Consider the following 16543-nt stretch of genomic DNA (forward strand, 5'->3'; position numbering starts at 1 on the left):
TTCTAGAAATATCTTTTCTAGGTATAGAAAGCACAGGTATTTAATATAGATTCCCTTTTTTTACATAAAGGTGAGCATAATATACACTTTTAACTTCACCATATATATTGAGATGCAGTCCAAAATAGAGTTTACTTGACTTTTTTTCCACAACAATGTCTGGTTGTTTGGAATTATCCCTTTTGAATGGATATTTTGGTTGTTTAACTCATTTACTATATCACAAATAACTCTGCCTTGAACATCCTTATACACACATTTTTGTACCCACGTATCACTACGCTTCTGTCAACACTGAATATGATCAATACATATCTTGTCTTTTGGTAATTAGTAGATGACAGTATTTTCTTATTTCAGTGTGGATTTTTATGTATATCAAACTATTGACATTGCTTTTTCAGTAAACTGATTTTTTTTCTTATTTTTATCCATGTTCTATCTTAATGCTGTAAGATAAAAATTTCTTATGTTAAGATAAAAATTTCTTATGTAAGATAAAAATTTCTTATGTTAATTTCTTTATTCAGTCATCATACTACAAACATGTTACCTTTTGCCTTTTTATCCTAATGCCCTTTTCATCCCCAAATTAAAGCTTCATTTTCTTTTTGGCTTTCTGGGTTTTGTGTCTTGTTTAGAAAAGCCATCCTCACTTCAAAACCATTTTGTGAAATTACTTGATAATCTCTCCCAGCATTTTCCCAGGTTCTTTGTTAAATTTAAGACTCTGGAAATTATCTTAGGCTGTATAATACATACAGGCCTAATGTTCGTCTTTTCTGGGCTCTGGGATCAATGATCCAGCTTCCTGGAAGTTTCAGGACAATCCAGATTTCCCAGATCCCTGGAGACATGACTGAACCTAGCTTATTGACACATTGCTGGCTGTGACCTAGGAGCTGCCCCCCCTTCCCCAAGCCCTCTCCTCTTCACTGAGTTCTTGGTTCAGACCCCAGAACCTGAGCAGACCATTCTCACTGGGGCATGTGGGTTCCAGGTGGCCCCACAGGGACCTAGATGCCCATGTGACTTAGTCACAGGCTGTAGCACTTCCTCTGTAAATTTGGCGACTCCTGTCCCCTCTTCCCTCCCATCCCGGCTGTGCTGGGCCTTGCCAACTCCTCTTGGAGGAAATTTGCATCATGCAGCAGCCTGAGGACTCCGGAGGACTGATTCACTGAGCCATGATCTACTCAGCTGTCCCCCTGCTACTCCTGGCTGTGACTCTCCCTCTGGTGGGGTCACCAGCTGCTCAAGTATCCCAACCTGTGAGTAAAACTGGGGGGAGGACCCAGGTAAGACGCAGCAAGCTGTGGACGAAGGGACAGGTGGAGGGGCAAGGGCCAGGGGGAGAAGTCATGTAAAAAAGAAAGGCCAGTTTGTTGTAAAATCTCTGAGAGGTCAGTCTTATTTTCCAGGCTGTGGGATAGCTTTTATTTCTTTGAGTCACTGTGAACTCCAGTGATGCCAGAAGGCTCTCCCAGTCAAGCTTGCCCTTTAAAAATTAAAAGAAAAGGGGCGCCCGGGTGGCTCAGTCGGTTGAGTGTCCGACTTTGGCTCAGGTCATGATCACCCAGTCTGTGGGTTTGAGCTCCGCATCGGGCTCTGTGCTGACAGCTCGGAGCCTGGAGCCTGCTTCGGGTCGTGTCTCCCTCTCTCTGTCCTTCCTCTGCTCACACTGTCTCACTTTCAAAATAAATTAAAAATAAAAAATGAAAAGAAAAGAAAAATTTTCCAGATTTGGGAACCACCGGCATAGAGGACAGGAGAGAATCTGAAGAAAGACAGCAGAGTTGAAATTAGCACTTTTTGATCTGTTTTCTCCCAGGTAGCGTCTATATCTATATTTGTATCTCTCTGTACCTGTATTTGTATCCGTATCTGTATCTGTATCCGTACCCATATCTATATCTGTATCTGTCTCTGGATAGATACCCACATTCACGGACAACTTTGGGAGAGGGAGGAGTTGGTGAGGAAATAATTTACAGGAACAAGAGACCGAGGGAAGATGCTGCCTTATGCCCACCCTCGGTCGCAGTTCCTACGGAGGGAGTAGAAGTCCCCAAGCCTCTGAGCCCCAGCCAGCTCTGCCCAGCCCTCCCCACCGGTGTTCCAGACACAGCGTTTCAATTAGCCTAGAGGCCCAGGGACAGGTAAATTCGGGAAGGAATTAAGCAAAGCATGTTGACTCTCCAGGGTGTGCCTGGTTCCTGGGTTCAGGTGGCATTTGCAGGGCCTGGCGGGGTCCTTGGGGCTGTATCCCTGCCGCCTCCTACCAGAAGCCTGCTTTCCCCTCCTGATGTGCCTGCTGGATTACAGGCAAAAAGAAAGGCTTCAAGGGGCATCTGAGTTCAGTCGGCTGAGCATCTGACTTCGGCTCAGGTCATGATTTCACAGTTCAGTTCATGAGTTCGAGCCCCACATGCTCACTGCTGTCAGCACGGAGGCCAATTTAGATCCTCTGTCCCCCCACCCTCTCTCGGCCCCTCCCCCATTCTCTCTTTCTCTCTCTCAAATGTAAACATTAAAAAAAAAGAGAAGAGCTTCAAAGAGGTAGAGTCATGCCAAATGACTCAGGCTAGTCCCCAAGTTGCTTGGGGAAGAAGGTGTCCCTGGAAGAAATGTGGGGTCAGCCCCCTCTCAGAGGTCTCTCCTCGTGCTCTGTTCCAGGGACAGAGTCAGGCTGGAGGGGAAGCGGGGCAGCAACTGAACCAAAAGAGTGGAGCAGGTGGTGAGTGGATGGAGTGGGGAGGAGGAGGAAGGGGTGAGGGGAGGGAGGGGAAGCGGGGGGAGCAGAGGGAGCGGGGAATGAGGCTGAAGAGGGCACTCGTGTGGAGGTACCGATCCACGGCTGGTCATGACGGCCGCACAGGTCCAGATTCCAGTTCTCTGGCTAAGAGGCCTTGAGAAAATCCTCCATCTTGGAGAGGCTCGTCTACGGGCTGAGGGTTTGGGGGGAAGGGTGGCGTGGAGCTGCGTGTGACCGCACCCCAGCTAGCGAGGGCTATGGCCCTCTTGAGGCTTGTCAGCTCCTAGCTGGCCTATGGGAGGTGGGGCCTGCCCTGGGTCCTGGCAGTCACCAGCCAGGTGTGGGAGGCAGAAGGGGACCCTGGCCTTGCTGTCTCTCCTCTGTAGAATCAGTCTTGGTCTCAGTCTATGTACAGCTGGACTTTTCAAATCAGACCTGGCCATTGACACTCTCCAGGACCCTGACTCCCCCCTTTGCCTCGGCCTCCTCTCCCCCAGCAACTCTCGCTGGCCTCGGCCTCACCACAGGTAGGGGGGATTCTACGGAGCCCTGCCTCTCAGCTCTCAGCGGCCCTTACACTGCCTGTGGGGGAAGGAGGCTCAGACGGAAAGGAACCTGGGCTTCCCAGGCCTGCGGCCAGCTTGCCTGAACGGCTGCCCCTTTCCATCTCCTGGAGGGTCTGCATGGCCCGGCTCCTTCCCCACCTCCCCCCCAGACAGACCCTTTCCTTCCTGTTCTATGCCCCCCTCTTCGAAACTCTGCAGAGGCCCAAGAGGCAGCCGGTGGTGGGCTGGCACTTCTCCGCCCCCACCCCTGAGGACTTCGCCCAGCAGGACCTCCGCTGCTTTGAACCCTGGCCTGAGGAGGCAGTCCCGGATGGCTGAGGCTCTTGTGACTTCGGGATTGTTCCAGGCACCCAGCCCTAGAGCCTCTCGGGCATCGGGTCCTGACTACCTGGCTGTCTCACACAGGCTGCCCACTTCTTGTCCCCTCCTTTTGCCCCAGAGTGTAATGTCCACCACGATGGCTGCACCTACTGTGCCTGCCTCCCTGGGTACCAGTGGAACGCCAGCGTCTGCTCCTGTCGCCGTCCCTGCCGGAGTCCCCGCAGCCGCGGGCCCTGTGGCTGTCTGGTCTTCAGCCCTCCTGAAGCCGGGTACTGCCAGCTGCTGCCACCTGGTGAGGAGGTTTGGGAACTTGGAAACCAATGGGCCCAAGTGAAAGAAAGCCCGTGTTTTCTCCTCTCTGACCCTTGTGTTTCTGCCAGCCAGCCCAAGCCCAGTGGCTCCCGGTGGTGGGAGAAATGCCAGTTATCCTGGCAGATCACAGCCCTGAGCCTGGGGCCCGAGTAGGGAGACGAATGAACAACAGAGCTCCTGAGACATATGGACACGGAGAGAAAGTGCTAGAGTGACTGCAGTTGACCCCGGAAGGCCAGGAAGGGGCTCCGGCGGCCCCAGGTTACCTAGGGAAGTGGAAATCACCGGCCAAAAGGCTTCCCCGTTGGTTCCCAATGACAGATAGGTCTGGACTGCAGCAGCCAGGGACAAAACAAAACAGTATTGAGGGCGTGGGGAGGAAGCGAGGAGGAATGGGTTTCGGACGATGGGGAAGGAGTGAGAGCTTAGCCACGTGGAGGGCCACAATTCATGCTCTAAGCGGCCCCTGCCTCCTGCCTCCCCACAGTCCCCGGAACACTGAGCCTGAACTCCCAGGTGCAGATGCCTGGCAACATGCTAAACCTGACCCTCGTCACGAGCCATGAGACCACCAACCTAAACTGGTTCCTGCGGCCTGCGGGGAGCCCCAGACCCATCCTCCTGCAGCCGGGGACACAGGTGTCCCTGACCTCCAGCCCGGGCCAGGCTGTCCTCAGCATCCTCAACATCTCGCATAAATGGGCAGGTAGCCAGCCTGCCCTTCCTCTCATCTCTCTTCTCCGTCCTCCTCTTCTCTCTGTCCTTCCTCCCGCACCTTGCCTTCCCCCTCCTCCCTCTCCTCTCCTTCCTGCTCTTCTTCTCTCCCCTTCTTTTCCCTTTTCATCTTCCCATTTACCCATTCTGGGGAAACAAAGGCCCGGAGAGAATGGGCTTCCATTTCAGCAGAGAACAGACGCCTGTTTTTCTTCAAGATGTTGCAGTGGCAGCGGGCAGTGCTGGAAAGGCATCTCCTGGTGGAGAAGAGGTTCACCTTAGGATTCGAGGTTCCAGGCTATTAAAAACAAAAGTTAGGAGCCTCTTCTCCAGTCCTTTTCCTCCTCGAAACCCCTTTCAAGGCAGGGATCTCTCTCTCTCTCTCTCTTTCTTAAATTTTTAATATTTATTTTTGAGAGCGAGAGAGCCCGCGTGCATGCGCACGAGTGGGGGAGGGGCAGAGAGACAGGGAGACACAGAATCCGAAGCAGGCTCCAGGCTCTGAGCTGTCAGCACGGAGCCCGAAGTGGGGCTCGAACCCACGAGCTGTGAGATCATGACCTGAGCCGAAGTCAGATGTGCAACCGACTGAGCCACCCGGGCAGGGATCTTTCTTGCTGGGCTTAAGCAGAGGCCAGACCTGGCAGGAGAGCTTCTGCGGCGCAGGGGTGGGGCGGAGGAGCCGGGAGGTACAGCAGGTGTGTATCTGCAGGTGAGTACACGTGCCGCTTCGAAGCTCAGGGATTCAGGTGGGAGCTGTACCAGGTGGTGAAGGTGCCCCTGCAGGCGACAGATGTGGCCCGGCTTCCAGACCAGCTCTCCATCTCCTGCGCCACCAGCCCCAGTTTCCAGCTGAGCTGCTGCCTCCCCAGCACACACCTGGTCTACACGGCTTCCTGGAGCCCCACAGAGGGCAGCAAAGGTACGAGGAGCGCTGTGTCTGGCTCAGGGGACAAGGGGCAGCTGGTGTTCTCCGAGCAGCTGGCTGTTCAACTCCCAGGAAGCAGAGGCTGCAGTTCAACGTGGGGCTCCGGGTCCAAGTTCATTCAATACCGTGGTTACCCCGTGAGCGATCCTAACCCTCCTGATACAGCAGTAACCACATGAGTGTAGATAACTGCTCACAAGATGTTTTCCCACGACCTTAATGAACTCTGGCCACACACTCTGTGAAGTCCTGGGGCTGGTTAGAGACTCCCAGGCGCCCTTCACCAAGATCCAAGCTCCGCCTCTGCAGTTTGATGCTCGCACACAACTCCGCTCTGCCCCACGGCATCATCTGCTTCCGAAGTTGCTAGAGAGACTGCAAGGGCATCTCTGGGCCTGCCGGGTTCTGGGTCTGCTCCAGGCCCAGTAACCGCTCCCCTCTCTCTCGTGTCACCTTCAGCCTCCTTAGTCAACACGCCAGGCTCCTGGTGCCTCGTGCTGACCGTTCAGCGCTGCCCTGCCACTGACACCACGTATACTTGTGAGCTGCAGAGCCCAGGACTGACCCCTCTCAGGGTCCCCATCTCTGTCACCATCATCCAGGGTACGTGGGGCTCGGGGTCCAGCTGGTTGGGTCCAGCTCTCACCTGCTCGCCCTGGGAGCTCCTCGACGTTTCCCCCCCACTGGGCCACACGGCCAGTCTCCAGACCCCGAACGCGGGGGAGGCTGGCGCTACACCACGGTTGCTGAGCCTCCTTGATATCATTCTTCAGACGGAGATGCCACCTGCCCTGAGGACTCCTCGGCTGTTGCCTGGAATGTCACCAAGGCTGGCCACGTGGCACAGGCCCCATGTCCAGTGAACAGGACAGGTGTGGTGAAGCGGACCTGCGGGCCTGATGGCAGTTGGGAGCCCATCCACGGCGGCTGCACGGACGCAGGGGTCCTGGCCTTGTTTCACAGAGCCCGGGTAAAGCTTCAGGCCCCGCTGCTCCGGGCCTCGCCCTCCATGACCTACCCCTTTCTCGCTAGGGACCTAGCTTTAGAACCCTTTCCCCCTGAGGCCTGGCCTCAGGCCCCTCACCTTCCCTGAACCGGAGCCTGGCAGAGCCAGGGTGTGAGGGTGGGGGCCACAGATGCCGGGGACTCTCACGGTGGGGAGGGCGCTCTCCTCCAATCCTAATCCCACCAAGTGTCCAGCCCACTAACACGGGTGTGAGTTCCTTCCGTGTGGCTTCCCACTCCCCCGGGGACTGGAGCAGGGCTGGGGAGGAAAGAGCTGGATGGGGGAGGAGCGGCCCCTCCCTTGTGACGTCTCGCCCATCCCCCCACCCCCCCCCCCCCACTTCCTGCTGTGTCTGGTCTGTCTCAGCTGCTGCGGGCAGGCCAGGGCTGGCCTGCTGTGGAGGCGCCACAGATCCTGGCTGAGCTGTCGGAGCAGGCGAAGGTGGTGAGCTCGCCCTCTGACTTACTGGCACTGCTGGGCACCATATCCTTCCTGGCCAAGGTGGTGGTGGATGCCAGAATACAGCTTAACCGCAGCGCCCTGGAGGTGAGATCTCTGAGCCACGGCGGGGGGCCGCCGGGGTAGTGGGGGCCCGAAGCTCTTTACCTCTGGGCACTTCTGTCCCTCTGGCATCACCATGGGCTGTCAGAAGGCAGACCTTTCGAGAGAGTCTGAGTGTCTGCTCTCCTGGTCCGTCTCGCCCCTTGGACATCGGTTTCCAAGGCCATGGAATATGGACAAGGTCTGAGGCTGGGAACACGTGGGAGGTTGGGGAAGGCAGGAAGGGATGTGAAGACACGAGTTCAGAAGCATTTATGGACACGCAGAGATGGGTGGATATGGTCTAAGCTCACGCGCCCAAACAGACACACGCACACACACGACACCTACACGGAGGTCCCCACGCCCTCAGCTTTTGCTGGACTCACCTGAACCAGCTCCCAGCGTGGGCAACGACTGACGACCATTAAGCTGCATCCAAAAGAATAACCAGGGCCAATGACAGTGCGCCCTCTTCCTATCTGGGAATGTATGTCACATGTGGGTGGACAGACGTGCATGTGGCCTTCCACTTCAGAACATCGTGCCCGCTAACCACTGGGCCCCACTCCTAGCTTTACAGACCTGTTGGGGTCAAGGCATTGGAGAGGGGCCCCCTTCACCCTGGGTGGCCCAAGGGATGGAGGCGAGAGAAAGGTCGTCAGATGGAGGTGCTGGATGTGCATCGGGAGACCACGTACTTGAAGCCACCCCGGTGGTAACCCGTTCTTCCCATCTAGAAACTCTCCCTTCTCGGGCCTGTCTTCCCCTTCCCCTTTCCCTCCCCTCTTGGGTCTCTTGCGCAAGCCTAGGAAAGGTAGGTCTGGGGCCTCTGGTTCCCAGCGCCCCTGACGCAGCGCCGTGGGTTCTAGCGGCCAGCGCTCATCTCTTTGCTGGGCTCTCTCTGTTGGGTGCCGCAGGCTCTCCTGAAAACCACAGACAAGGTCCTAGACCTGGACACCAGCTCTCTGTGGACCCCAGCCCGGGCCCAGAAGCCCTCGACAGGCTCAGATCTCCTGCTGGCTGTGGAGACCCTGGCACGCAGTCTGTGCCCTCAGGATCACCCCTTCTCCTTCAGCTTGCAAAACGTGCGGCTGCAGACCCAGCTGCTTGGGCCGTTTCCCGCTGACTACAGAGTCTCCTTCCCCACTCGGCCCCCACTGCGGGCCCACATTCCCAGGTGCTCCCTGGCCCCGCTGGGCCGTAACGGCACCAACGTCAGTATTACTAGCCTGGTGCTGCGGAAACTGGACCGCCTTCTGCCCTCAAGCTACGGGCAGGGGCTGGGGGACTCCGTCTATGCCACTCCCGGCCTGGTCCTCGCCATCTCCGTCATGGCAGGTGGGCAGGCCTTCGACCAGGGAGAAGTCGTCATGGACTTCGGGGGCACGGGTGGCACTCCGCACTGTGTCTTCTGGGACCACAGCCTCTTCCGGGGCAAGGGGGGCTGGTCGGATGAAGGGTGCCAGGTGCAGACAGCTCGTGCCAGCCCCACCACCCGGTGCGTCTGTCGGCACCTCACCGCTTTCTCCGTCCTCACGTCCCCAGACACTGTTCCGGAAAACCTCACCCTGGAGCGGCTGAGTCAGGTGGGCTTGGGGGCCTCCATCGTGGCACTGCTTGTGTGCCTAGGTGTGTACAGGCTGGTTTGGAGAGTGGTGGCACAGAGCAAAGTCACCTACTTACGCCACACGGCCCTGCTCAACGTGGTGCTCTGCCTTTTGGCCGCAGACGCCTGCTTCCTGGGAGCCCCACTGCTTCCTCCGGGGCCCCGAAGCCCGCTCTGCCTGGCCGCTGCCTTCCTCTGTCATTTCCTCTACCTGGCCACCTTTTTCTGGATGCTGGCTCAGGCCCTGATGCTGGCCCACCAGCTGCTCTTCGTCTTCGATCAGCTGTCCCAGTGCCGAGTACTCTCCCTGATGGTGGTCCTCGGCTACGTGTGCCCGATGGGGTTTGCAGGTGCCGCCCTGGCCCTCTACCTACCCCGAGGGCAATACCTGAGGGAGGGGGCGTGCTGGTTAAGTGGGAAGGGAGGGGCGCTCTACACCTTCGTGGGGCCAGTGCTGGCCATAGTGGCCGTGAACGGGCTGGTACTCGCCATGGCCGTGCGGAAGCTCCTGAGGCCTTCGCCGTCAGAGGGGCCCCGGGCGGAGAGGCGCCAAGCCCTTCTGGCGGTGATCAAAGCCCTGCTCGTTCTCACGCCCATCTTCGGCCTCACCTGGGGGCTGGGCCTGGCCACCCTGCTGGAGGAAGTCTCCACAGTGCCTCACTACATCTTCACGATTCTCAACACCACCCAGGTGGGTGATAAAGCGCCGGCTGTGCTTTTGCCCTTTTAGATGGTCTAGGTCACTGCCAGTGCCTTCTCGAGGAGGGGTCGAGGTGGAGCAGGAGAAGCAGTCTCAGGAATTTTAGGAGACGTAGGTCTGGGCCGCAGTCCCTCCACGGACTCGCTGGAGGACTCTGGACAAACCTCTGGGAGCTCTGGTTTTCTCATCTGCGAAACAGTATCTGGTCTGGGCAGAGACGTCAGGGAATTGTCAGTACCCAAACTGATATTGATATTCCCTTGGTAACCAAAGCCGTCAGAGAAGCACCTGAAATGGATTCTATGCACCGAGCGGTGCTAATGCCCAGAAAACCCTAGATGGGAAGCCTCGGGACACAAATTAGACAGGACGACAGAGGCTGAAGGAAGAGGAGGGGGAGGGAGTCGATTTCGGTTGATTCCTTCCTCCATGACTAACTTATCCCCGTATCCCCCCGTTAAGGGCGTCTTCATCTTACTGTTTGGTTGCCTCATGGACAAGAAGGTGAGTCTGCCCACCTAACCTCCGCCCAACTTGCAGTGCCCAGGCCAGGACTTTGGCTGGCGTAACAAGGGCGTTACCTGTCCTGCAGGTACGAGAGGCTTTACTCAAACGCTTCTGCCGCTCCCAGTCCCCCAACTCCACCATCTCCCTGGTGAGTTATTGGCTTCAAATTCTCAGCTCTCCCACTAAGGGGTCAGACGCAGCCGTCCCACAGCCTTCCCGAGAGGAGACAGGCACAGCTAGAGGCTGAGAGAAGCTTGGGATTGTCTTCTAGAATGAGCACTTTCCAGGCTCGAAGTCCCCAACGATGGAGACAGGAGCTCCGTCAGAGCAGTCGGAGTCAGGTTCCTGGGCTCCTGATTACAACCTGGACTGCTGGGGACTCTCTTAGCCCCTGGTTTCTCCATTTGAAAATCTGCCTCCAGTTACTATATGAAGGGAAATGTAGGATCGGTAAGCATGGGAGTCAGCATAGCTGAGAACCAAGTTCCTTAGGGCTACTGCGGCCCCAGGCAGGTGAGAACGTGAAAATGGGCACAAGCTCATCAAAAGAGAGTCGATAATAATAATAGTCGCCCTGCAATTGGGCCTTCCGGCCCCTTCCTAGGCTACATATGAAACCTACATCCCAGAGCAGAGCCAAGGAAGAAGTGAAGACACCAGGTGAGAAGCAGGCCTTCCTGGGGGCAGCGTGCGTGGCATGGACGGAAGCGGAGGCTAGCAAAGGGCTTCCTGGCCAAGAAGGCTCCTCTTCACATGATTGACGGTCCCGGCCCACGGGTGGAAAACAGACTTTTCCAGCAGAGACATTTCTTGATGGGACGGGGAAGGTGGAGACCTCAGAGAGCAGGGAGTTTTACCACCACCAAGCCTTGGTTCAGTCCACTCTGAAAATTCCTTTGTGCGTTGTCAAATTCTTAATCGTCCTAGAAAACCCTTGCCTTGAAGGAATCGCCATTGGTGGGCTTGGTGTCCAGAGGGGTGGGCAGCCTGCAGAGGCGGTGAAAGGTCTGCTTCACCAGCCCAGAGCTTCAGGGTGAGCCCTTTTGCGGAGAAGGCAGAGGCTTTGAGTGAACCACACGCAGAGCCCATCCGAGGGAGTTGGGGGAACGAGAATCCACCAGGATGAGCCATGACCCGGGGCTCTGAGCCCTTCCCCCATCCGAGAGCTCAGCGCCCCCCCCCCCCCCCGCACAGACAGGCTAATGTCTCCACTCGTCACGTTCCCTTCTCTCGCAGGTCACCTGCCCACACCCCTAAACTATCCAAGCAAAAAGAGCATGAAAAACTAGCTAAAGCTACCTGTTGAATAAGCCTGCCTTTGCTGTAAACGTAATCGACAGATATTAAAGTTCAAAATAATTGCAAGTAAAACCGTCTCAACAGTTTTTGACCAATCGACAGTTCCTGGTACAGACAGATTTGCTAAAAATTGTTTTATTTTTAACTACTCAGTGATTTCTTTTCTGATTATTTCTTCTCCATAGCTATGATGAAAGGATGACTGATGACAGGAACTCTAGTCTTGCAAACATTAAAGGTGAAGGACAGATTTTGGTTTGTTTCTTTTCAAAGTTTAGGAAAAGATGAAGTTAATAGGTCCCTCTTTCTTTAACTTTTCCAACAATATCAGTATAACTGTAAGTTTCATCGATGTACGAATGTATACAATCACCGATCTAAGAACGTTTGTAAGAGCGCATTAACGATTTTAAAGTAGAGAGGAAGTTGCCACAGACCGCTAAGAATTAAGGCAACAAGATGACAAAAAGGGCATTTAAAAGTGACAGGCTCAGGTCACCTGGGTGGCTAAGTCGGTTCAGTATCTGACTCTTAATTTGGGCTCAGGTCATGATCTCGCGGTTCATGAGTTCGAGCCTCACATCAGACTCTGCGCTGACAGTGCAAAAAAGCCTGCTTGGGATTCTGTGTCTCCCTCTCTCTCTGCCCCTCCCCTGCTCTCTTTCTCTCAAAAAGTAAACAAAAACATAAACTAACAAATCAATCAATCGATAAATGTGACCGGCTCAAGCTAAGACCAGATATGGAGAAGAAAAAAAGTTTTTTTTTAAAGCCTTGAGAGGATACCAAGACATCTAATTGAATTAACTCGTGGAATCCACAAGATGATGGGAGGGTTCTGAAAAATTTTTCAACTAGAGAAATGGAAAAAAATTCTTATGAATGAGCCTTTGTTAAATTACAAAAGTCATGGCTATTTTTATAAAATGGAATGGGAATGCTTTCTGTTGAAATGAATATGCTCTTGAAAACAGTTTTCTTATAAACATGGATCTGTGTATTTTCATTGTACAGACGTCAGCCTAAATAGTTCCCTACATGGATTCAATTGTTTCGTTCAAATAGAAGATACCAACTCAGCAGGGCACTTGCAAACCGTTCTATGCTTCGGACCTGTTCCAGCCCCCACGGGAGGCGGGCAGCCACTGAAACAGCGAGGGCTTTGCCTGCTGGTTTCCCTGGCCACAGGGTCCTGTCTCAATTGCCCTTGTACTTCATTAATATTTACAGTCTTAATTTTTTAAGTTATAAAACGATTTGTGAATAGTTCAAATAATACGCGTTCGCTTTAAAAGCAGCAGAGACCCCTGAGTGTGCTTCTGTAGAAATATACGTTCTCATATTTCCTTCTCAAATGACGGACACACTCAATGCATGCTTTGCTGCTAAAAACACACGTTAGGATTGACAAATGAAGTGACATTAAGCCTTCGTTCCCTTGGTTGTCACATAAAGAAGGACTGAAAAGAAAGTTCTGGAGGTAAATATAAAAAAGTAAAGATTTCATTTCTAAATTCTAATTTCATTTCTAAAAAGACGGCCTAAAGAAATAAGCAGACAAGTGAGCAGATGAATGTACCAAGGATGTGCGTTCCAGTGTGTTTATATCCTCCACAAAGCGCACTTGGTAAAACCAATGAGGATATATCTACCAAAGGAGTGCTATGTGGTCATTTAAAGTGACGACGTATAGCTACACCTACTGATACGGGAAAATGTTTAGGCTCTACAGCTAAGTAAGACAAAAGGGTTCCAGAATAGCATGATACCAGCCAATTTTGGTCCGTACCAAAATTGGGTCCCTTTGTGTCCAAATATGTGTGCACTGAAAAAGAGAGATATCAAAATATTAACAGTATCTTGCTACTTGATTTTTCACTTTTTTCTTGCTCTGTAAATATTATTTGAATTATTTTTTACAACGAGCATGTGTTTCTATGGTAGAAAAAACGTTATTTTGAAAGAGTTCTTCTGGACATTTTGCATATTTAAAAATAGAAACTTGTCAAGCAAAAAAAACACAACAACAACAACAAAAAAAACAAACCCATAAACAAAATACCCCCTGGAATTTAGATTTGTACAGAAGGGTGGACTACATTAGAGGTTCTCGAGGAAGCTTGGACTTCTGTTTTGGGAATCAATTCTGTCTGATCGCTGGCAGTTCCCTAAGCGTGGAGGGGGAAAGGGGCTCCCGGTTGAATTTAGGGCAGGCACAAACATTGCCAACATGTCTAAATGCTTGGTCTCTTTCACAATGATGCATTTCTTTCCAGAGTAGTATTTTTCCTCAGTGTTTTTGTCCTTCATCCCCACATTCTCCCATTTCCTCTCAACCAATGATCCCTCTTCATTGAAAGAGCATAACATACCAGTTCAGAGTCCCAGATAAACCACAGCAGACACAGACAGAGGACCTCTGAGTCATCCATTAAGTCCCAGAAGAAGACTGGAGACTCTGCTACTGCTTTTCATTCCTTGAGAGAGACTGGAATTTGAGAGACCTGGAGAAAAAATTTAAAACGTAAATGAGAAAGGGTAGGGGGAGAAGATAGGCTGAGAATTAGGATTCCTCTCTCTGGAAAGATGGATGCAAAGGTGCAAAGAATGTGTCTGGTTTGCTGGTTGCTGTAGCTTCAGCATCTAAAATATGCTTAACATGTAACAGGCACTCAGTAAGTATTTATTGAATGAATGAACTATACAGACCACAGCAAGAACAGGGACTTTTGCTCAGAATCAGAGACCATGAGAAGCAAACAGCTGGAGGGCCTGTGGGGGGTGGGGGGATGGGGGGGGGGGGGGGTGGCGGGTGAGGGAGGGGAGCACAGGGGGGAAGTGCACTTCTGAAGTGTGAATGAAAGATGAGGGCAAGTCAAGGCTCTCCTCCCAAATGGTTATTTGGTGGAACAAAGGGTCTAATTAAAGTTTTATATGAAAAGCGAGGCACTTAAGTTGGGATCTTTAAGAAGAGCATAACGGGGGAGGGGGGCAGGCACCTGGGTGGTTCAGTGGGTTGAGCATCTGACTTTGGCTCAGGTCCTGATCTAACGGCTTGTGAGTTTCGGCCCCGCCTACATCGGGCTGTCTGCTGTCGGGGCAGAGCCCGCTTTGGATCCTCTGTCCCCCACTCTTTGTCTCTCCTCCACTTGTACTCTCTCCCTGTCTCTCAAAAATGAATAAACATTAAAAAAATAGCGTAACCAGTTTGAGGTACCTGAGAGCAAACAACAATGTGTACTTTTTTTTTTTTTTTTAATGTTATTATTTACTTTTGAAGGAGAGAGAGACAGAGCGTGAGTAGGGGAGGAGCAGAGAGAGACATAGAATTTGAGGCAGGCTCCAGTCTCTAAGCTGTCAGCACAGAGCCCGATGCAGGGCTCGAATTCACGAACTGTGAGATCATGACCTGAGCCAAAGTCAGACGCTTAACCGACTGAGCCACCCAGGTGCCCCAGCAATGTGTACTTTAGATGGAGGCATCTGTAACCATGACAGCCAAGGGTCGTCTTTTGTAGCAGTCACACTACCGAAAATCGCTGTTTCTCTTAGGCATAGAATGTTTAGAAACAGTGCTCGCTTTGGCAGCACATATACTAAAATTGAAACCATACAGAGAAGATTAGCATGGCCCCTGTGCAAGGAGAACACACAAATTCGTGCAGTGTTCCAGATTTTTAGAAAGACAGATACCATATGTTTTCACTCATATGTGGATCCTGAGAAACTCAACAGAAGACCATGGGGGAGGGGAAGGGCGAAAAAAAGTTACAGAGAGGGAGGGAGGCAAACCATAAGAGACTCTTAAACACTGAGAACAAACTGAGGGTGGGTGGGGGGGTGGGGAGAGGGGAAAGTGGGTGATGCGCACTGAGGAGGGCACCTGTTGGGATGAGCACTGGGTGTTGTATGGGAACCAATCTGACAATACATTATATTTAATATAAAAAAAAGAATGTTTAGAAATAGCATGTAACTTACGTAAAGTTGGGTGAACGTGACCTAACTGCAGACCTAGAACTTCAGAGACGCCACGAAAGCCCTCTCCAATCCGATCCCACTGCCTCCCGCCCAGAGGTAACTTCTACTCTGAATGTGATCAACGTAACACTAAGAAAATTTTTTTGTGGTGAAACACGGAAAATTTCCCACTTTAACCAAGCGTACAGTTGCATAGTGGAAGGTACGTTCACAGTGCTGTGCGACCAATCTCCAGAACTCATCTTTCAAAACTGAAACTCTATACCTATTCGGCAACTCCCCATTCCCCCCACTCCAGTCCCTGGTAACCACCATTCTACTTCCTGTCTCAACGAAGGTGACTATTTTGTATACCTTATATAAGTACAACCATACAGTGTTTGTCCTTTTGTGACTGGTTTATTTCACTTAAGTTTCATCCATGTTGTAGCACGTGACAGGATTGCCTCCCTTTTTAAGGCTGCATAGTACTCTACCGTGCGTATACACACATTCAGCTGTCAATGCACATTCGGGTCGCTTTCCCCTATTGGCTATTGTGAATAATGCCACGATGAATGTGGGTGCACAAATCCCTGCTTTCAATTCTTTGGGGTACGTACCTAGACATGGAGTTGCTAGATCACAGAATAATTCTATTTTTAATCTTTTGAGGAACGATCATACTGTTTCCCATAGCAGCTGGACCATTTTATATTCCCACCAACAGCGTACAAAGGCTCTGGTTTCTCTTACATCCTCACCACCGTGTGCTATTTTCTGTGTTGTTTTTTTTTTTTTGAATATTATTTATTTTTGAGAGAGAGAGCAAGCGAGCGAGCGAGCAGGGAAGGGGCACAGAGGGAGACACAGATTCAGAAGCAGGCTCTAGGCTCTGACCTGTCAGCACGGAGCCCGACGCGGGGCTTGAACTCACAAACTACAAGATCATAACCTGAGCCAAAGCCGGATGCTCAATAGACTGAGCCACCCAGGTGCCCCTATTTTCTGGTTTTTTTGATAACAGATATCCTGATGGATGTGAGGTGGTATCTCGGTGTAGTTTTGATTAATGATGTTGGACTAGTTGGCTAGTGATATTGAACATCTTTTCATGTCCTTATTGGTCATCTGTATATATTTTTTAGAGAAACGCCTATTTAAATCCTTTGCCCATTTTTTTTTTTAATATTTATTTATTTTTTTGAGACAGAGAGAGACAGAGCATGAACAGGGGAGGGTCAGAGAGAGGGAGACACAGAATCTGAAACAGGCTCCAGGCTCTGAGCTGTCAGCACAGAGCCCGACGCGGGGCTTGAACTCACA

General features: G+C 52.0%; 1 protein-coding gene and 1 non-coding gene across 2 annotated transcripts; both read left to right on the plus strand.

The window, feature by feature from the left end:
• Positions 1 to 1187: 1187 nt before the first annotated feature.
• Positions 1188 to 11111, plus strand: ADGRF3 (adhesion G protein-coupled receptor F3). Its single transcript, XM_042930280.1, has 13 exons — positions 1188 to 1271; positions 2677 to 2737; positions 3142 to 3282; positions 3761 to 3934; positions 4415 to 4660; positions 5381 to 5590; positions 6056 to 6199; positions 6370 to 6566; positions 6969 to 7148; positions 8063 to 9442; positions 9914 to 9955; positions 10044 to 10106; positions 10563 to 11111. The coding sequence occupies exons 1-13, from the start codon at positions 1188 to 1190 to the stop codon at positions 10620 to 10622; spliced, it is 2982 nt and encodes a 993-aa protein (XP_042786214.1). The 3' UTR covers positions 10623 to 11111.
• A 3718-nt stretch (positions 11112 to 14829) lies between these two features.
• On the plus strand, positions 14830 to 14936 carry LOC122216796. Its single transcript, XR_006201122.1, has one exon. It is a non-coding gene; the product is annotated as a U6 spliceosomal RNA (small nuclear RNA).
• Positions 14937 to 16543: the final 1607 nt, after the last annotated feature.

Source organism: Panthera leo, chromosome A3 (assembly GCF_018350215.1).
Source record: "Panthera leo isolate Ple1 chromosome A3, P.leo_Ple1_pat1.1, whole genome shotgun sequence".
NCBI classification, from domain to species: Eukaryota; Metazoa; Chordata; class Mammalia; order Carnivora; family Felidae; genus Panthera; species Panthera leo.